Source organism: Scyliorhinus canicula, chromosome 18 (genome assembly GCF_902713615.1).
Source record: "Scyliorhinus canicula chromosome 18, sScyCan1.1, whole genome shotgun sequence".
Taxonomy (NCBI): Eukaryota; Metazoa; Chordata; class Chondrichthyes; order Carcharhiniformes; family Scyliorhinidae; genus Scyliorhinus; species Scyliorhinus canicula.
The window spans coordinates 12,662,237-12,681,770 of record NC_052163.1 but is presented as its reverse complement, the minus strand read 5'-3'; the positions used below and the strand labels follow the sequence as shown (position 1 = coordinate 12,681,770).

General features: G+C 45.5%; 1 protein-coding gene across 4 annotated transcripts in view; it reads right to left on the bottom strand.

Moving 5' to 3' along the window:
• cep131 (centrosomal protein 131) overlaps window positions 1-18,489 on the bottom strand; it is a 117,281-nt gene extending 98,792 nt beyond the window's left edge. For 3 of the 4 annotated variants that reach the window (XM_038777085.1, XM_038777087.1, XM_038777086.1), the window contains exons 1-3: window positions 18,094-18,489; window positions 4,363-4,554; window positions 1,097-1,206 (exon numbers count right to left, since the gene is read on the bottom strand). In XM_038777085.1, the coding sequence (XP_038633013.1) occupies window positions 1,097-1,206; window positions 4,363-4,530 (278 nt within the window). In that variant the 5' untranslated portion in view covers window positions 4,531-4,554; window positions 18,094-18,489. Of the gene's footprint in view, window positions 1-1,096; window positions 1,207-4,362; window positions 4,555-18,093 lie in introns of those variants that run through there. The other variant, XM_038777088.1, reaches the window with a different exon arrangement.
• Between the last annotated feature and the right edge of the window lie 1,045 nt (window positions 18,490-19,534).

Here is a 19,534-nt window from a genome sequence, read left to right as displayed (position 1 = left end):
TCGATTAGGAAAGGGGTTCTCTTGCCGAGAGCATTGTCGGTTAGGCCAACATTTATTGCCCATCCCTAGTTGCCCTTCAAAAGGCGGTGATGAGCTGCCTTCTTGAACCGCTGCAGTGTTTGAGGGGTAGGTACACCACTGTGCTAATTGGGAGGGAGTTTCTGGATGTTGACCCAGCGACAGTGAGGGTCAGGGTGGTGAGTGACTTCTAGGGGAACCTCCAGGTGGTGGGGTTCCCAGGTATCTACTGCTCTTGTCCTTCTAGATGGTAGTGGTCATGGGTTTGGAAGGTGTTTTCTGAGGAACCTTGGTGAGTTACTACAGTGCATCTTGTAGATGGTACACACGGCTTCCACTGTTCATCGGTGGTGGAGGGTTTGAATGTCTGTGGAAGGGGGAGCAATCAAGCGAGGCTGCTTTGTCCTGGATGGTGTTGAGCTTCTTGAGTGTTGCTGGAGCTGCACTCATCCAGGCAAGGGGAGAATATTCCAATGCACTCCTGGCTTGTGCCTTGTAGATGGTGGACAGGCTAATATTGGGGTGGGGGGGGGTGTGTGTGTGTGTGTGTGTGTGTGTCAGGAGGTGAGTTACTCACCATAGGATTCCTAGCCTTTGACCTTCCCTGGTAGCCAGAGTATTAATGTAGCTAGTCCAGTTCAATTTCTGACCAATGGTTACCCCCAGGATGTTGATTGTGGGGATTCAGCGATGGTAATGCCATTAAATGTCAAGGGGCGGTGGTTAGATCCTCTCTTGTAGATGGTCATTGCCTGACACTTGTGTGGCACAAATGTAAGTTGCCACTTGTCAGCCAAAGCCTGGATATTGTCCAGGTCTTGCTGCATTTGGACATGGACTGCTTCATTATCTGGGGAGTCCGGAATGGTGTTGAACATTGTGTAGTCACCCACAAACATGGATGGGTTGGATTTATCCTGTTTTTGTGTACAGGACACACCTGAGCAATTTTCCACATTGCTGGGTACAGTACAGATATTGAACTGATTTGCAAAATTTCCGTCATGCTTACACAGGTTAGATCCCACCTAAACATGGATATACTTCAATGTTCAGTTATGTAAGTTAACTACGTTACCTTAATGTGGCGTTGGCTTGCTGGTTGACCTGCGTGGTGCTGTTTGACCTTTGTAAATTGTTAATGGCATGAGAACCACTGCCATTGATATGTCCAAGAGCAGCATCAACCTGGAGAGAGACAAACAACCTTGACATATCTTTGACATGCAACGTTTCTCATTTTCTCTGCTTCTCTCACACGCATGCATTTACACACACCCAATAGTTGTTCCTGGAATATTTTTCCCTAAACATCTGAGGCATTATAACACAGTTGTGACTTACAAATTTTGCATCCTCCCAATTTGAATTGTATTGTTGATTTTAGGTCAGTGAAGAGGAAGAAACATAGAAATTAGGATCAGGAGTAGGCCATTCAGCCCTTCCAGGCTGTCCTGGCATTCATCATGATCATGACTGATCAACCGGGCGGCATGTGGCGCAGTGGTTAGCACTGGGACTGCGGCGCTGAGGACCTGGGTTCGAATCCCGGCCCTGGGGTACCGTCCGTGTGGAGTTTGCACATTCTTCCTGTGTCTGCATGGGTTTCACCCCCACAACGCAAAGATGTGCAGGTTAGTTGGATTAGCCACGCAAAGTTGCCCCTTAATTGGAAAAATAAAATTGGGTACTCAAAATTTTTTTCAAAATAAAAAATAACTTATCAACCAATTGTGTATCCTGCTTCCACTGTCTCCCCATATCTTTTTATCCCTCAAGAGCTATATTTAACTCTTTCTTGAAAACATATGTTTTGACCTCAACTGCTTTCTGTGGAAGCGAATTCCACAGACTCACCACTCTCTGGGTGAAGCAATTGCTCCTCATCTCAGTCCTAAATGGTTTACCCTGTATCCTCAGGCTGTGACCCCTGGTTCGGGACTCCCCCCGGCATCAGAACATCCTTCCTGCATCTACCCTGTCTGGTCCTGTTAGAATTTTATGGGTTTCTACGAGATACCCCCCTCATTCTTGTAAACTCCAGTGAATACAATCCTAACCAACTCAATCTCCCCTCACACGTCGGTCCTGTCATCCCAGGGGTCAGTCTGATAAGCCTTTGCTGCACTCCCTCTACAGCAAGAACATCTGTGGTACTGAAAACTGGCTAAGAAGATACACATTGGCCAGGAACAGAAACTTTCACGCGGCCCCGGCTGAATTGATACTGGCTATCTGCAAGCGCACTCATCTGAACATATAAACTCATTATTGCTATATGGACTGTGTGATTACCCACGCGCAGTTACACAAAACAACAAGTCCATGCTATGAATATGTACCAAATTTCCGGACACCGGTGATCAACTTTGCAGCAGGACAAAGGACATCAGACTCCATACTGGGTGTTAGCTGGTCAGACAAGGGTGTTTTAGAGGACACTAGGTCTTGATTGAATCATCCTGGATTAGGAGTGCCCTGTTTTTCCCATTAGCGAGTTGGGGTCTGGATGGGACCACGACCAGTTGTGGGTGTATATGACTCAATGCCAGCAGACTAGTATAAAGGAAACAACATCGGAACAGATCTTCAGCGATAACCTGGGAGTCTCCCTGGCACAGACCGCTCAAGAAGAAGGGAGCGTGGGTTTCAAAAACCAAAGAAGATTTCCACATCAAGTAATCATAGCCTTGCCAGCCTCCTTCGCCAGGTGAAGGGATACCGGGATCTCAGCTGTGAATCTGAGTTATACTTTGTTGAGTGAGAGAATTGTGAATACAATTGCGTTAAACCGTGAACCCGTTTGGTCTCGCAATAAGGGTACCTGAGTAAAACGTTTGATGAATACACTGGTCAAAGTATCTGAGATTTTACAGATACAACACATCCTTCCTCAGATAAAGTGACAAAAACTGCAATATTCCAGGTGAGCCTCACCAAGGTCCTGTATAATTGCAGCAAGACATCTCTGCTCCTGTACTCAAATCTTCTCACTATAAAGACCAACATATCATTTGCCTTTTTTACCACCTGCTGCACCTGCATACTTACCTTTAGCAATGCGTGTACCAGAATGCCCACGTATCTTTGCACATTCCACTCTCCTAATTTATGGCCATCAAATATTAATCTGCCTTCCTGTTTTTGCTACCAAAGTGGATAACCTCACATTTATCCATATTATGCATTTGTCCACTCACTCAGCTTGTCCAAATCATACTGAAGGAGCTCTGTATCCTCCTCACAGCTCATCCTCCCACCCAGCTTTGCGTCATCTACAAATTTGGAAATGTTACATTTAGTTTTCTCATCTCAATCATAAATATATATTGTGAATAGCTGGGGTCCAAGTGCTGATCCCTGCAGTACCCTACTAGTCACTGCCTGCCAATTGGAAAAAGACCCGCTTATTCCTACTCTTTAGTTTCTTGTCTGCCAACCAGTTTTCTATCCAACTCTGTACACTAGCCCCAATCCCATGCACTTCAATTTTACACGCTAATCTCTTATGCGCGACTTTGTTGAAAGCCTTCTGAAAGTCCAAATAAGCCACCTGCATTGGTTCCCCCTCATCAACCCCATTAGTTACACCATCAAATAATTCCAGTACATTTGTCAAACATGTGGTTTCCCTTTTGTTAATCCAGGCTGACTGTCTGATCCTGCCCCTGTTTTCCAAGTGGTCTGCTATTAAATCTTTTGTACCGGGCCCCAGCATTGTCCCTTCTACCAAGGTCAGGTGTATAATTCCGTTTTCCCTCTACCCCCCTTTTTAAATAGTGGGGTTACATTAGCTACCCTCCAAACTGTAGGAACTGTTCCAGAGTCTGTAGAAGCTTGGAAGATGACCAACAATACATCCACTATTTCTAGGGCCACTTCCCTAAGTACTCTGGGACGTAGATTATCAGGACTTGGGGATTTATCGGTCTTCAATCTCACCAATTTCCCCAAAACCATTTCCCTATTAATACTGATTTCCTTCAGTTCCACTCTCACTAAACCCTGTGTTCCCCAACGTTTGTGGTACGTTATTTGTGTCCTTCTTTGTGAAGACAGAACCAAAGTATGTATTTGGTTAGTCAGCCATTTATTTGTTCCTCATTATAAATTCCCCACTTTCTGACTATATTTGGCTTCACCAATCTTTGTCTCTTCATATGGCCAATGAAGATTTTACAGTCAGTTTTTATGTTCCCCGCTAGCTTACTCTCGTACTCTAAATTTATTTCTTTTAAAAACGATCACCACCGCCATGACAGGAAGGGAAATAGCTTTTTGAAAACTTGGCTAGTTCTGAGAAGTTCCACTGAATTATATCCGGGTTCCATCTGCATGCTTTACCAAAGTGTTCCGTTTGGCCTTGTTCTCAGAGATGACAGAGGTGGAGCGTGCCAGCTGTTTGGCTGGTGAAGCACTGCTGGGCCGTCTCGACATGGATAACTGAGAGCCAGTCAAGCTGAGGTCAAATCCGTCACCAAGGAACGAAGAACTGCTTCGCGAAGTATTCATCGTGAATGCGCATTAAAAAGCAACCTGGAATGAAATTCGAAAACTATATGTAAATATTTGCCTATTGAAACCGGTAGTTTAACACTTGAAAATAATGACATGTTTATTCTGAAAGTCGCAAACGAATATGTGCTATCATGTCTTCTAGCTTTTTAAATAGAATAAAATATAAAATAGGTCAATTAATATTTTATTTATTTGTTGAAATGGTCAATGCATTTGCTAACATCCTGAGGGGATTTCAGAGTGCAGAAATAACAAACAGGTTGAATACCACCAATTGAAATCAGTTAGTAACACAGACTAAGAACTATATCCAGGACCTTCATGATCTAAATGTATTAGCTTGGCTCTTGTAGCCTCTAAGTTAGAAGTTTATGGGTGGAATGCCTTTTTTACGAAATTACCCTATAATCCAGACTGGTATTTTAGTGTGATGCTGAGGTAATGCTATTCTTCAGATGAGACATTAAACAAAAGCACCATCAGCCTGTTCCAAAGGACATTATAGATCCCATACCAACATGCGGAGAGAAGTAAGAACAAAGAACAAAGAAAATTACAGCACAGGAATAGGCCCTTCGGTCCTCCCAGCCTGCGCCGATCCAGATCCTTTATCTAAACCTGTCTCTTATTTTTCAAGGTCTACTTCCCTCTGTTCCGCACGTTCATATACCTGTCTAGATGCCTCTTAAATGATGCTATCGTGCCTGCCTCTACCACCTCCGCTGGTAAAGCGTTCCAGGCACCCACTACCCTCTGCGTAAAAAACTTTCCACGCACATCTCCCTTAAACTTTCCCCCTCTCACCTTGAAATCGTGACCCCTTGTAACTGACACCCCCACTCTTGGGAAAAGCTTGTTGGTATCCACCCTGTCCATACCTCTCATAATTTTGTAGACCTCAATCAGGTCCCCCCTCAACGAAAACAATCCTAATCTACTCAACCTTTCTTCATAGCTAGCACCCTCCATACCAGACAACATCCTGGTGAACCTCCTCTGCACCCTCTCCAAAGCATCCACATCCTTCTGGTAATGTGGCGACCAGAACTGCACGCAGTATTCCAAATGTGGCCGAACCAAAGTCCTATACAACTGTAACATGACCTGCCGACTCTTGTACTCAATACCCCATCCGATGAAGGCAAGCATGCTGTATGCCTTCTTGACCACTCTATCAACCTGCGTTGCCACCTTCAGGGTACAATGGACCTGAACTCCCAGATCTCTCTGTTCATCAGTTTTCCCCAAGACCCTTCCATTGACCGTATAGTCCGCTCTTGAATTTGCTCTTCCAAAATGCATCACCTCGCATTTGCCTGGATTGAACTCCATCTGCCATTTCTCTGCCCAACTCTCCAATCTATCTATATTTTGCTGTATTCTCTGACAGTCCTCCTTGCTATCTGCAACTCCACCAACCTTAGTATCATCTGCAAACTTGCTAATCAGACCACCTATACCTTCCTCCAGGTCATTTATGTATATCACAAACAACAGTGGTCCGAGCACGGATCCCTGTGGAACACCACTTGTCACCCTTCTCCATTTTGAGACACTCCCTTCCACCACTACTCTCTGTCTCCTGTTGCCCAGCCAGTTCTTTATCCATCTAGCTAGTACACCCTGAACCCCATACAACTTCACTTTTGCCATCAACCTGCCATGGGAAACCTTATCAAACGCCTTACTAAAGTCCATGTATATGACATCTACAGCCCTTCCCTCATCAATTAACTTTGTCACTTCCTCAAAGAATTCTATTAGGTTTGTAAGACATGACCTTCCCTGCATAAAACCATGCTGCCTATCACTGATAAGTCTATTTTCTTCCAGATGTGAATAGATCCTATCCCTCAGTATCTTCTCCAACAGTTTGCCTACCACTGACGTCAAGCTCACAGGACTATAATTCCCTGGATTATCCCTGCTACCCTTCTTAAACAAAGGGACAACATTAGCAATTCTCCAGTCCTCCGGGACCTCACCCGTGCTCAAGGATGCTGCAAAGATATTAGTTAAGGCCCCAGCTATTTCGACCCTCGCTTCCCTCAGTAACCTGGGATAGATCTCATCCGGTCCTGGGGACTTGTCCACCTTAATGTCTTTTAGAATACCCAAAACTTCCCCCTTCCGTATGACAACTTGACCTAGAGTATTTAAACATCCATCCCTAGCCTCAACATCCGACTTGTCCCTCTCCTTTGTGAATACCGATGCAAAGTACTCATTAAGAATCTCACCCATTTCCTCTGAGTCCACGCATAAATTCCCTCTTTTGTCTTTGAGTGGGCCAATCCTTTCTCTAGTTACCCTCTTGCTCCTTATATACGAATAAAAGGCTTTGGGATTTTTCTTAACCCTGTTAGCCAAAGATATTTCATGAAATAGAGTTCACCTGATGTCCCATGTAATTGATGTCCCATTTAAGACAGAGATAGATATGTTCTTGTTTAATAAGGGGATCAGGGGTTACGGGGAGAAGGCAGGAGAATGGGGATGAGAAAATATCAGCCATGATTGAATGGCGGAACAGACTCGATGGGCCAAGTGGCCTAATTCTGCTCCTATGTCTTATGGTAATATTTTATCCTAAATCAGCACCATAATCATTCATTTTGTTGGTGTTTGTAGGATCTTGTGGCATGCAGAGAGGTGCCACATTTATTAGATCGCAACCAGTAACTATGATGAGAATATTAACATATTCCACCTGAGGATATATGAGAAAGCTTTATATACACTTTACATTTAGAAGCACATCATAACTGTATCCAAAACCATAGTATTGCCAGTCTCTACTCCTGCTTTATTCCATCTCCTGTTGAAATCCTTAACCACACCTTTGTCGCCTTATCACGACACCCTAGGCTAGTGCGGGGTCAATTCCAGCCCCATTTGATCTGGAGTCACAACACAGGTGAAATTAGATCTTATTTTAAATACCCACGGTCCTTGGTTGAGCCCAATAAACTACAGTCACCCGATTTAGACCATAAGACCATAACTTTTAAGACCATAACTTGTAACTTTAAAACAAAATAACCTTTTAATGAAATGAAAATTGCTTATTGTCACGAGTAGACTTCAATGAAGTTACTGTGAAAAGCCCCTAGTCGCCACATTCCGGTGCCTGCCCGGGGAGGCCGGTACGGGAATCGAACCGTGCTGCTGGCCTGCTTGGTCTGCTTTCAAAGCCAGCGATTTAGCCCAGTGAGCTAAACCAGCCCCTTATGATGTAAATATTATAATTAAACAGACAGAAAATATAACTATCTACTACCCCTTTCCCAACACCCCCTACTCTCTACACACGCATACACACACAGAAGGGAAAGGGTGGTGAAAATGGAAATAAAACATTAACCAACATAAAAGGACAAGGCTCTTTGATGCAGTGCGATGACTTCCAGTCGATATCTTTCTGAGATTCAGGCTTTTGTTTGGGTACTTCTTCCTTCTAGTCGAGATGATTTCTCTGGCAATGTAGTCTACCTCCTCTGCAGACTCAGCATCATATCAGGTTCACAACAAAGGATGTTTCAGGCCCTCATTGTTTTCAGAACATTAGAGCAGTTCTTTCACTTCAGCAAGCAGGGGAGAGAGCAAGAGTGCGAGTTCCTTTCATTTCAAAGTTCTAAACGCTTCGACTAAGTTCTCTCAGAAACCATCACTGAGGGACCAATAATTGACCATTGTCAGGCAGAACACTGTCCCTGTCCAACCCACTAGTTGCCAGTTAACCAATCTACCAACTAGCCCCAAAACCAGTTTCTAAGATCCACCCCGTGCCAAAGGGTCCAGCTTCTCCTTTCCAAAACATGAACCTGGGAGCACAGTGTTCTGGCAAGCAGGATGTTTCAACCTCGACTCTTCTGCTTAATGGCACATCCCAATTATGGGTCAAAACAATAAAAGACCAGAAATGGGAACAAAGGAAATAAACAGAAAGAACTCTTACATTCTCCAATCTTGACCAGTCCACACCATTCCAGGCCAGCTTCCCAAACTCCCCCATCCATAAATTCCAGCTTACCTGAAAAGCTACTGCCTGTATCCTAATCACCAAGGCTTTCTTACCCATCAGCCCTTCCCTTGCTGATCTACACTGCCCCCCAGCTGTGCAACGGCTCAAAGTTAAAATTCTCACCCTCGTGTTCAAATCCTTTCATTGGGTTGTCCCTCCTCACCTCTAAACTCCTCCAAACATAAACTCCAGTCCTAAACTCTCTGTTCCTCTAATGCTAGCCTATTTATACAAATCCTTAGCCCTCCATTTAAACATGCCTGCAGCTGCTCAGGCCCAAGGCTTTCTGTCTCCCCTCCTCCCTCTCTCCCTCTTCCTTTATGGATCATCTTGAAATCTTCCCCTTTGACCGTGCCCTTTAGCTGCGCACCCTATCACATTCCTCTTTATTTCTGTGTCCATTTGTGTCTGATCGTGTCCCTATGAAGCACCTTTGCTATGTTAAAACACAGTGTACACATGCAAGCTGCTGTTATTATTGGCTCACTCCATCAAGGAAACCTTCTTTGTGGATTTCTCTGGCAAGTACATACAGGTAAACGATACAAGCATACCGAAACAAAACATTTCAAACATGCTCAAGGTGACCAGGCCAACAACAAAAAAATTCTTTAATTGTAGGAATTTAAAGAGCGAAGCAGACCTGAATGACACTGAACATACAAAGTCATCAATCAACCTTTTAAAAGCATCAGATTTCTGGTCACAGCTGAGGAGGATCTGCCATGTTCATGGCATCATCACTCACAACCTAAAGGGGCATGGAATCAAATGGTCAAGGTCAATTCACAGGCTTTATGAAATGAAATGAAAAATCGTTTATTGTCACAAGTGGGCTTCAAATAAGGTTACTGTGAAAAGCCCCTAGTCGCCACATTCCGGCGCCTGTTCGGGGAGGCTGGTATGGGAATTGAACCGTGCTGCTGGCCTGCCTTGGTCTGGTTTCAAAGCCAGCTATTTAGCCCAGTGTGCTAAACCAGCCCCTTTAGGCTATCATTACCCCAAATAAATCTTGCTACAGCTTTTTGTGATAAGAGCCGCCATTCATGTCAATCGCCCTCCAAAAATAGTTTTGGTAAATCTCTTCTGTGTAAAACAGACAAAACAAAGATTCTTGGCACAACGCGGAGGGTTTTGATAGCCAGCAGCCAGTGCTGTTTGAAAACCTGCAAGGTTCAGAGGTTACCTTGAAGTTCTTTTGGAAAAGAGAAAACGCTCCGCAAAGAACCAAACATTGCACATTTAAGATTACATTTCCAGCTCTTTGTTGTGTGAGCTGCTATTTACTCTGTTTCTAGGAGCGTTGAAAATGCAGCAAACAGGAACAGCCTCTTCACCATCCCTCTTTTTGGTGCACTGACACCAAAGATGGTCAGCTCGCTCCAAACAGACAAAGGAAGGAAGCTTAATGTCAGGCAATGCCTGAGCACCTCCATCTGGTGATCGCAGAGTGAAAATTTAAAAAGCAATCACCATACTTCCATCCAAGAAACATGCACAACGCATGATGAACTGGAAAGCGACCAGCACAACTGAAGCTATGCAAGCTTTTTGCTGAAATGCCACCACTTTGTAAATTCATAATCTTTTGTCATCACTCAAGTTTCCCCCTAGCTGCTTTATCCCACCCCATGAATAAAATTAATTTGTTGCCTGTGCTGTTTATTTGGAGTAACGCCATTCCTGACAATGCACTGTGTGAAGAAATGCACAAAAAAAGGCAACTGTGCCAAATCCAGTTTAATACACATTCAACAGTTTACCACTATATATTCCAATTACGCAACCAAATACAGTTCAAATGTCACTTATAAATAAAGTTAACAATCAGATTTGCTTCTCTGTGCAGACCTTTGGAGCAAAATCCTTCAGAAACAACATGAAAATCAAATGGGTTTTAACATGCCCTGCTCCACGCGGACTATCTGAGAAATTGGAAGATCAATTTCAACAATATTGACTGGCAAAATGCGGTTTTAATTTAGAAAGCATTAAAAATTCACTCTAAATTCAACTTCTGATCCTCAGGTTGCCTTCTATTACCTGGGACCAAACACGGAGATGATTGAATTCTTTTTAAAACCAATTATTTTTAATCCAGTCCCTGCACTTGGTATTTCAATTTTCCTGGAAATTGAATCTTTCAACCTTGACCTTTTCGGACATAAAAATGCAGCTGCAGAATTCTCTCATTTGAACCCTCGCTTTTTTTTTCCTAGTTGGCATTACCTATTTTTTTCAAAGCTTTGCAAACTTTTACTTGGAGAACGGTCCGAGTTAAGAACTTCATTATTTTGTGATTGCAAGCTGATTACTCCAGATAGCATGACAGCATAGTGGTTAGCACAATTACATCAGAGCTCCCGGTCCCAGGTTTGATTCTCGGCTTGGGTCTCTGTCTGTGTGGAGTTTGTACATTCTCATGTCTGGGTAGGTTTCCTCTGCGTGCTCTGGTTTCCTCCCACAGTCCAAAGATGTGCAGGTTAGGTGGATCAGCCATGCCAAATTGCCCTTAGTGTCCAAAAGGTTAGATGGGGTTTACTGGGGTATGGGGTTAGGATGGAGTCCTGGACTTAGGTACGGTGCTCTTTCCATGGGCCAGTGCAGACTCGATGGGCCGAATGGCCTCCTTCTGCACTGTACATTCTATGATCTATGTATTTGAGGAATTGTATGCTGCTAGGATTCTGGTACGAGAATCCCAATAATTTGCAATTTGTAAGACTGCGAGGAAAGAGTACAAAACCACAGGAGTGATAAGTGTTCTGCTAAAACAAACTTCAATTTAAACACAGAATCAATCACGTTAGCAACACAGTAATTGCTTTACAATTACCAGTCAAAATAGTTCTTAAATAAAAGGAGAAAAAACTTTAACTCCCTATCTACACCTGCCACTACATATTCCAATTAAGCAACCCAATACAGTTCAAATGTCATTTATAAATAAAGTTAACAATCAGGGTTTCTTCTTTGTGCAGACCTTTGGAGAGAAACCTTTTCAGGAATAACCTGAAGCACGGTTGCAAGGGAAGCACGGTAGCACAGTGGTTAGTACAATTGCTTCACAGCTCGAGGGTCCCAGGTTCGATTCCTGCGAAGTCTGTACGTTCTCCCAGTTTCTGCGTTTCCTCCAGGCACTCTGGTTTCCTCCCACAGTCCAAAGATGGGCAGGTCAGGTGGATTGGCTATGCTAAATTGCCCCGAGTTAGGTTAGGTGGGGTTGCAGGGATAGGGTGAAGGTGTAGGGATGAGGTGGAGGTGCGCTCTTTCCAAGGGCAAGTGCAGATTTGATGGGCCGAGTGGCCTTCTTCTGCACTGCAAATTCTATGATTCTATGAAAATCCTTCTAGTAAAACTCAAATCCTACAACAAACAGTCCTGGCTCCTCCATTAATTAGAACATAGAACATAGAACATAGAACAGTACAGCACAGAACAGGCCCTTCGGCCCTCAATGTTGTGCCGAGCCATGATCACCCTACTCAAACCCACGTATCCACCCTATACCCGTAACCGAACAACCCCCCCCTTAACCTTACTTTTATTAGGACACTACGGGCAATTTAGCATGGCCAATCCACCTAACCCACACATCTTTGGACTGTGGGAGGAAACCGGAGCACCCGGAGGAAACCCACGCACACAGGGGGAGGACGTGCAGACTCCACACAGACAGTGACCCAGCCGGGAATCGAACCTGGGACCCTGGAGCTGTGAAGCATTTATGCTAACCACCATGCTACCCTGCTGCCCTAATATTACATCATACATATCCCAAGCAGAAGGTATTCTTCAGACTCCTCCTACTAAGGTTTCCATGACCTGCTTAGCTAGCACTAAACACAATCCCTCATAAATGATCTACACCCCAGCGTGTAAATATAAACAATATTCCATTAGCCATCTATATGTAAAAGGTAAATGGTTAACATTTCCTTTGCAACCCCTTTATCACAGCTTTAACAAACATACTTCATGTATTTGAACCCAGGGTTTTTAATAATATTACTACAACAAATATAAAATACGATATATAACAATTATATGTCTGCGTGGGTCCCAAATATGTGCAGGGTCGGTGGATTGGCAATGCTAAGTTGCCCCTTAATTTAGAAAAAAAAAAATTGGGTACTCTTAAGTTTATTTAAAAAAAGAATCTGTCTAACTCAGCCTTAAGAACATTTAATGACTCTCCCTCCATCACTTTCTGGGGAAGATAATTTCATTGGCCAAAAACCCTCTGAGATAAATAATTTCTCCTCATATCTGTCTGAAATCGGAGTGCCCTTATTTTTAAACTGCGTCACCTCGTTCTACTTTATTCCAGAAGAGGAAACATCTTCTCAGCATCCACCCTGTCAAGTCCCCTCAGAAGCTTTTTTGTTTCAATAAGATCACTTCTCAATTGTCTAAATTCCAATGGATACAGAACCAATCTGTCCCGCCTTTCCTCATCCCTTCATACGAGGAATCAGTCAAGTGAACCTTCTGCAAACTATTTCTGATGCAAATATATCCTTTCTTAAGGACAACTCAGAATGTGGTCTCAACAACTGGACAACTGTAGCAAAACATGCCTACTTTTATATTCCATTTCCGTGCTATAAGCATTCTATTTGCCTTCCTAATCAGCTGTTGTACCTCCCGACTAACTTTTTAAACGAGTCATGCACCAGGGCTGTTCTGTTCATATTTTGGGGGGGGGGGGGGGGGGGGGGGGGGTAGTTGGGAGGTTACAGTCAGATCAGCCATGATCTTATTGAATGGCAGAACAAGCTCCAGGGCAGATCCCTCTGTTCTGCAGAGTTCTGTAATCACTCTCCATTTTCTATTCTTCCTGCCGAAGTGGACAGTTCACACTTTCCTACATTATAATCCATCCACCAATTTTTTGCCAATTCACTTAATCTACATTCCTTTGGAGACTCCTTATGTGCTTTTCACTACTTAATCTACTAGCACGGAGTCAGAGGTATACGCCCACACCTGGTCTGAGTTACATTGTCCCATTCAGACTTAAACTAATGAATGGGAATAAACAGGATACCCCTGTTCAGCTGGGGTAATTCACTCAAGATCCATTGTCCTCCGGAAACTCTGGTCTGACCACTCATTAGCTCATTACAGAGTCTGAAGGCCTCTTTTGCCTATAAATTGGAGGTTAGTTGCATATTTATAGCATGGAACTGTGCTTTTGTGTAAAAGTCCAGATCGTGATGATGAGTTCAAGTCTGGGCATGCCTGCTCAGAACCATCTGAGCTGGGCAGAGCTTAGAGAGATAAAAGAATCCTGTTTGTACAGGTGGAAGCAGATAGATAGAGACTGATCGAGAGGGGTCATGAAGAAACAGCCACAGAGACAGGCTTTCAGAAAGGGTCTGAAGGAGATTCACTAACAACAGGAATATGTTCTGTAAATGCAAGTATCATTTTTGCCTCCGTATGTAAATGGAGTTGGAAGCTGTATATTAATTTTTACATGTTGTTTAATGGGAAATCATGTGTTAGGGTTAGGGGATATGTATATGTTGTTCTTTTTTTTAATTTAAATTAAGGGACAATTAAGCGTGGCCAATCCTCCTACCCTGCACATCTTTGGGTTGTGGGGGGTGAGACCTACGCAAACACGGAGAGTATATTCAAATTCCACACGGAGAGTGACCTGAGACCAGGATCGAACCCGGGTCCTCGGCATGTGAGAAAGCAGTGTTAACCACTGCGCAACCGTGCCACCCATGTAAGCTGTTCTGGTTAGGTTTGAAGTTTTAAGGTTGAAATATTGTTCTTCTTTTGTTACAATAAATTTCCATTTGTAAAAATAACCAAGCCCTATTGCTCATGCAATCACTCCTGGAGCGAATCGATCTATCTGCACAGTCTTCAAAATAAAACAAAGTTGCAGTTCTGGTCCAGTATCTTAGTCATGGTTGGGATCTGGTCTGGCATCCATAACGGTAGGTAAATGCTCCCAGTGCAGCGCTCAGCAAGTACAGGAGGTACTATCTTTCAGAGAAGGCATCAAACTCAGATCCCCATCCGATCTCTCAGGTAACAGTTCAAAAGGGAACAGGGGAGTTCTCCAATTGTCTTGGCCAAAATGTATCCCTCAATAACTCCCTTAAAATGTTTGTTTTCTTTTAAAACTCATTCATGGGATGTGGGCATTGCTGGCTGAGTCGGCATTCATTGCCGATCCCTAATTTTGCTTGAACTGAGTACCATGCTGGGCCATTTCAGAGAGCATTTAAGAGTCAGCCAGAATTTTTGGGGTTGGGGTGGAGCCGGGAGTGCAGGAGGCGAAAGAGGCCGGTGTGCTGGCCTTTGCGTCTCTAGTAGCCCTGCGAAGGATCTTGCTCCAATGGAAGGATGCGAGGCCCCCAAGCGTGGAGACCTGGATCAATGACATGGCGGGTTTCATTAAGCTAGAGAAGGTTAAATTCGCCCTGAGAGGGTCGGTACAAGGGTTCTTTAGGCGGTGGCAACCTTGCCTCGACTTTCTGGCTCAATGATAGGGTACGGGGACAGTAGCAGCAGCAACCCCGGGGGGGGGGGGGATGATGACTATGTTTGTTTATTTAATTTAAATTTATTTTTAAGTTCTTTTGTTGTTCATTGGGGTTGGGGGGTTTGGGGGGGATGTGATACATGCGTCGATACGGTCTGGGGGGTGTTACAGTTATTATGGGTTATTTTGTTGCATTTCATTGTTTGTCGTTATGTTTTATATTTTCTGTAAAAAATTCCAATAAAAATTATTTTTAAAAAAAGAGTCAGCCAGATTGCTGTGGGTCTGGAGTCACGTATAGGCCAAACCAAGTAAAGTCGCCAAATCATCTGCTGGTTTATCTAGTCCTTTATTTCATTGCCGTTTCTGAGCATTGTAATGTGCAAATTAGCCGCCATGTTTCCGTCGTAACATTAACATTGACTTGTGTTAGCACTGTGGCTTCACAGCGCCAGGGTCCCAGGTTCTATTCCCGGCTTGGATCACTGTCTGTGCGGAGTCTGCACATTCTCCCGGAGCCTGCGTGGGTTTCCTCCCACAAGTCCCAAAAGACGTGATTGTGAGGCAAATTGGACATTCTGAATTCTCCCTCCATGTACCCGAACAGGCACCGGAGTGTGGCGACTAGGGGATTTTCATAGTAACTTCATTGCAGCGTTAGTGTAAGCCTACTTTTGACAATAATAAAAGATTATTATTATTCTGTCCCTTTAATACAATTTTAAAAAATAATCTTTATTGTCACAAGTAGGCTTACATTAATACTGCAGTGAAGTTACTGTGAAAAGCCCCTAGTCACCACATTCCGGCACCTGTTCGGTACATCGAGAGAGAATTCAGAATGTCCAATTCACCTGCAGCACGCCTTTCGGGACTTGTGGGAGGAAACCGGATCACCCGGAGGAAACCCACACAGACGCTGGGAGAACGTGCAGACTCCGCACATAGAGTGACCTAAGCGGGAATGGAACCCAGGACCCTGGCGCTGTGAAGCAACAGTGCTAGCCAACAGTGCCCATCATACAAAATTTGACTGAACTTCAAAAGTATTTAATTGTTCAGTGCTTTGGGCCATCCTGATGTGAAAGGTGATAGCCAAATCTAAAATCCTTTATTAGGCCTTTTAAGTCAGAACTATCCAAAATTTTGAAATTGATCTCTTTGGATTATATCAACTTCCTCGATTTGCAAAAAAAAAAAGGTTAGCCCCTGAAAAAGTTTTGTTTTCCCCAAACTCCCAAAATGTGACCAGGCCTTCGTACCTTTGCTGCAAGTTCCAGTTTTCCCCTTTGTGCTATTTCTTGTCCCCAAGGCCATTGCCGTTAGAAAGCTGCTGGATTGCCACCGTATTCCTTTGCCATGGTCACCCAACTGTGAAGCATTTACACACAAGCTGCTTGGGCTGATTCAATTAAAGAACTTTCTTTCCCCCCCCCCCCCTCTCTCCTCCCCTCTCCTCCCCCCTTTCCCCCCCCTCCCCCCCCCCTCCTTCCCCCTCCTCCCCTCCCGCCCCCCACCGTGGGGAGAGTGCTTCAATCAACACTGGATATTTTACAGACAGCCCATAAATGGCAATGTAGTACCCTTCCCCGACCCTCGCTGGATCGGCAGACTCTGGGACACACATCCTTACAAGGTGATGCAGTTAAAACCCTGATTTTAATCCTACACACAGGAGCTAAACAAGAGGGTCAGACACAAAACAAACTGAGGGGGAAACAAATTTGTAAACAAAAGGAAAAAGTAGAATTTATGAAGTGCCTTTTCCTTATCCAAGGTGACTTTATGAAGTTACTGTTATAACTCAGCTGCTGGTTTAACCATCCAATATGAACCCCCATAATTGGTGTATTCCCTTCTAATTGAATTTCAGTGGGTCATTGTCCTCTACGGAGCTAATATATTCCTTTTTTTTTAAAAAAACTTTCCCCTGCCAACACCTGCAAGAAAATGACAAGCAGGTCACAGCAATGTCCTTTGCATGCATCAAGGATATTCAAGACTATTAATTCAAGACTATTACAGCAAGCATCTGTGTATTATTTCATCTGCATCAGACTCGACTCACTTCCAAGCTAAAGTCTGCCCATGGGTAAACAATACTGGCTTTCACCCACAAGATAGTGATTTCAGACCAGGACTTGTTGAGCTCCCTGGATATGGGAAGCACAGTCGCACAGTGGTTCACACCGTTGCTTCACAGCACCAGGGTCCCAGGCTCGATTCCCGGTTTGGGTCACTGTGCGGAGTCTGCACATCCTCCCTGTGTCTGTGTGGGATTCCTCTGGATGCTCCGGTTTCCTCCCACAAGTTCCAAAAGACGTGCTTGTTAGGTGAATTGGACATTCTGAATTCTCCCTCCGTGTTCCCGAACAGGCGCCGGTGTGGCGACTAGGGGATTTTCACAATAACTTCTCTGCCATGTTAATGTAAGCCACCTAGTGACAATAATAAAGATTATCCCATCACATTTTCTTTTTAATAATTGCAGGGAGTGGATCAAAAGTTTAAGAAATATTTTTACTGTAACGAGGGCCGAAGGGCCTGTTCTGTACTGTTTGCTGTACTGAATGTTAGGTTCACTGATTGGGAGTGGGAAGCACGATTTTAAGGTGCAAAAGCAGCAGACAATGAATCAGGTTATCAGAAAACTAACTAGCTGTCAGTTTTAGTTACCAACAAGGGGAGGGGGAGGAAAGTCTCCTCCAACGTCCAAACTTTCACTCTATATCATCCCCCACAACAATATCAGCATTGACCTTAAACATCCCGGGCTACATTTGTTTAAACTACTTTGACAGCGACATGGAATTGGCCTGGGTTTAACTCGGGTTGCATCTGAACCATTCGCTTCTCAACTGAGGCAAACGTTACCATAGGCAACGCTAGGAACACCCACAAGCATGCACCGGCATCTGAACCCTAAACACCCCCCACCCCCCAAACCCTTCTCCCATCTGCGCTGCTGCAAGGAGCTGGGATTTAAGAGGTTTGTATGTGTGAGGGAGGGGGAGAGAGTTCCCACCTGAGTCGCAGGATGGCAGAGAATCCACTCAGATTAAATCGTCCCTTTGCGGTCAGGCTGGTAGGTTTGGAGGGGGGTGTGGGGGGCTGGCCGGCCGCCCCGAGGGTCCCCCTGTCCCGGGCACGACGCAGATTCCGAGCGGCGATGTCTTGAGGCTGCGGCCGGGAGCTCAGCAGTGACTAGTTGCAGGGAGGGAGGCCCACTGCCAACTTGTATCAAACAGCCGCCGCTCAGTCACAAAGCCTTGGCCTAGAGCTACATTGTAACCGCGCGTCCCGCCGCCGATACATTGTAACCGAATCACACACTGGGGTATCCGCTCCTCCGGTCCGTCACACAAAGCGCATTCTTCAGCCGCTGGTGGGAACCTCCTCCCGAGTCCGGGGGGGGGGGGGGGGGGATAAGCAGCTTAGCAACCGGAGGGGAGGGGGGCTAGCAGCTTAGCAACGGGGGGAGGGTGCAACCACACTTCATCTGAGTGGAGGTCCCGCCCCCTTCTTCTCCTCAGCCTCCGATTGATTCCTAGTGCCTCGTATCGGGCTGCTGATTGGTTGACCAGACGTCAATCAGCAAGGCCCCTCCTCCTTCCCTCCCTCCCTCCATCTGGTTCCGCCATCAAACTAGATTGACCCAGCACTCCCTCAGTCCCTCTCTGCTGATCACAGGGTACTGCCTCCCTCCCTCCCTCCTGATCACCGGGCACTCCCTCCGTCCCTCCCTTCTGATCACCGGGCAGTCCCTCCGTCCTGATCACCGGGCACTCCCTCAGTCCCTCCGTCCCTCCCTCCTGATCACAGGGCACTGCCTCCCGCCGTCCTAATCACCGGGCACTCCCTCAGTCCCTCCGTCCTGATCCCGGGCACTCCCTCCCTCCTGATCACAGGGCACTGCCTCCCGCCGTCCTAATCACCGGGCACTCCCTCAGTCCCTCCGTCCTCATCCCGGGCACTCCCTCCCTCCTGATCACCGGGCACTCTCTCCGTCCCTCAGTCCCTCCCTCCTGATCACCGGGCACTCCCTCAGTCCTTCCCTCCTCCTGATCACCGGGCATTCCCTCAGTCCCTCCCTCCTCATCACCGGGCACTGCCTCCCTCCATCCTCCTGATCACCGGCCATTCCCTCCGTCCCTCAGTCCCTCCCTCCTGATCACCGGGCACTCCCTCAGTCCCTCCCTCCTAATCACCGGGCACTGCCTCCCTCTTCCTGATCACTGGGCACTCCCTCAGTCCCTCCTCCTGATCACCGGGCACTGCCTCCCTCCTCCTGATCACCGGGCACTCCCTCCGTCCCTCAGTTCCTCCCTCCTGATCACCGGGCACTCCCTCCCTCCCTCCTCCTGATCACCGGTCATTCCCTCCCTCCCTCCTCCTTAACACCGGACACTCCCTCCTCCTGATCACCAGGCAGTCCCTCTGTCCCTCCCTCCTGATCACCGGGCACT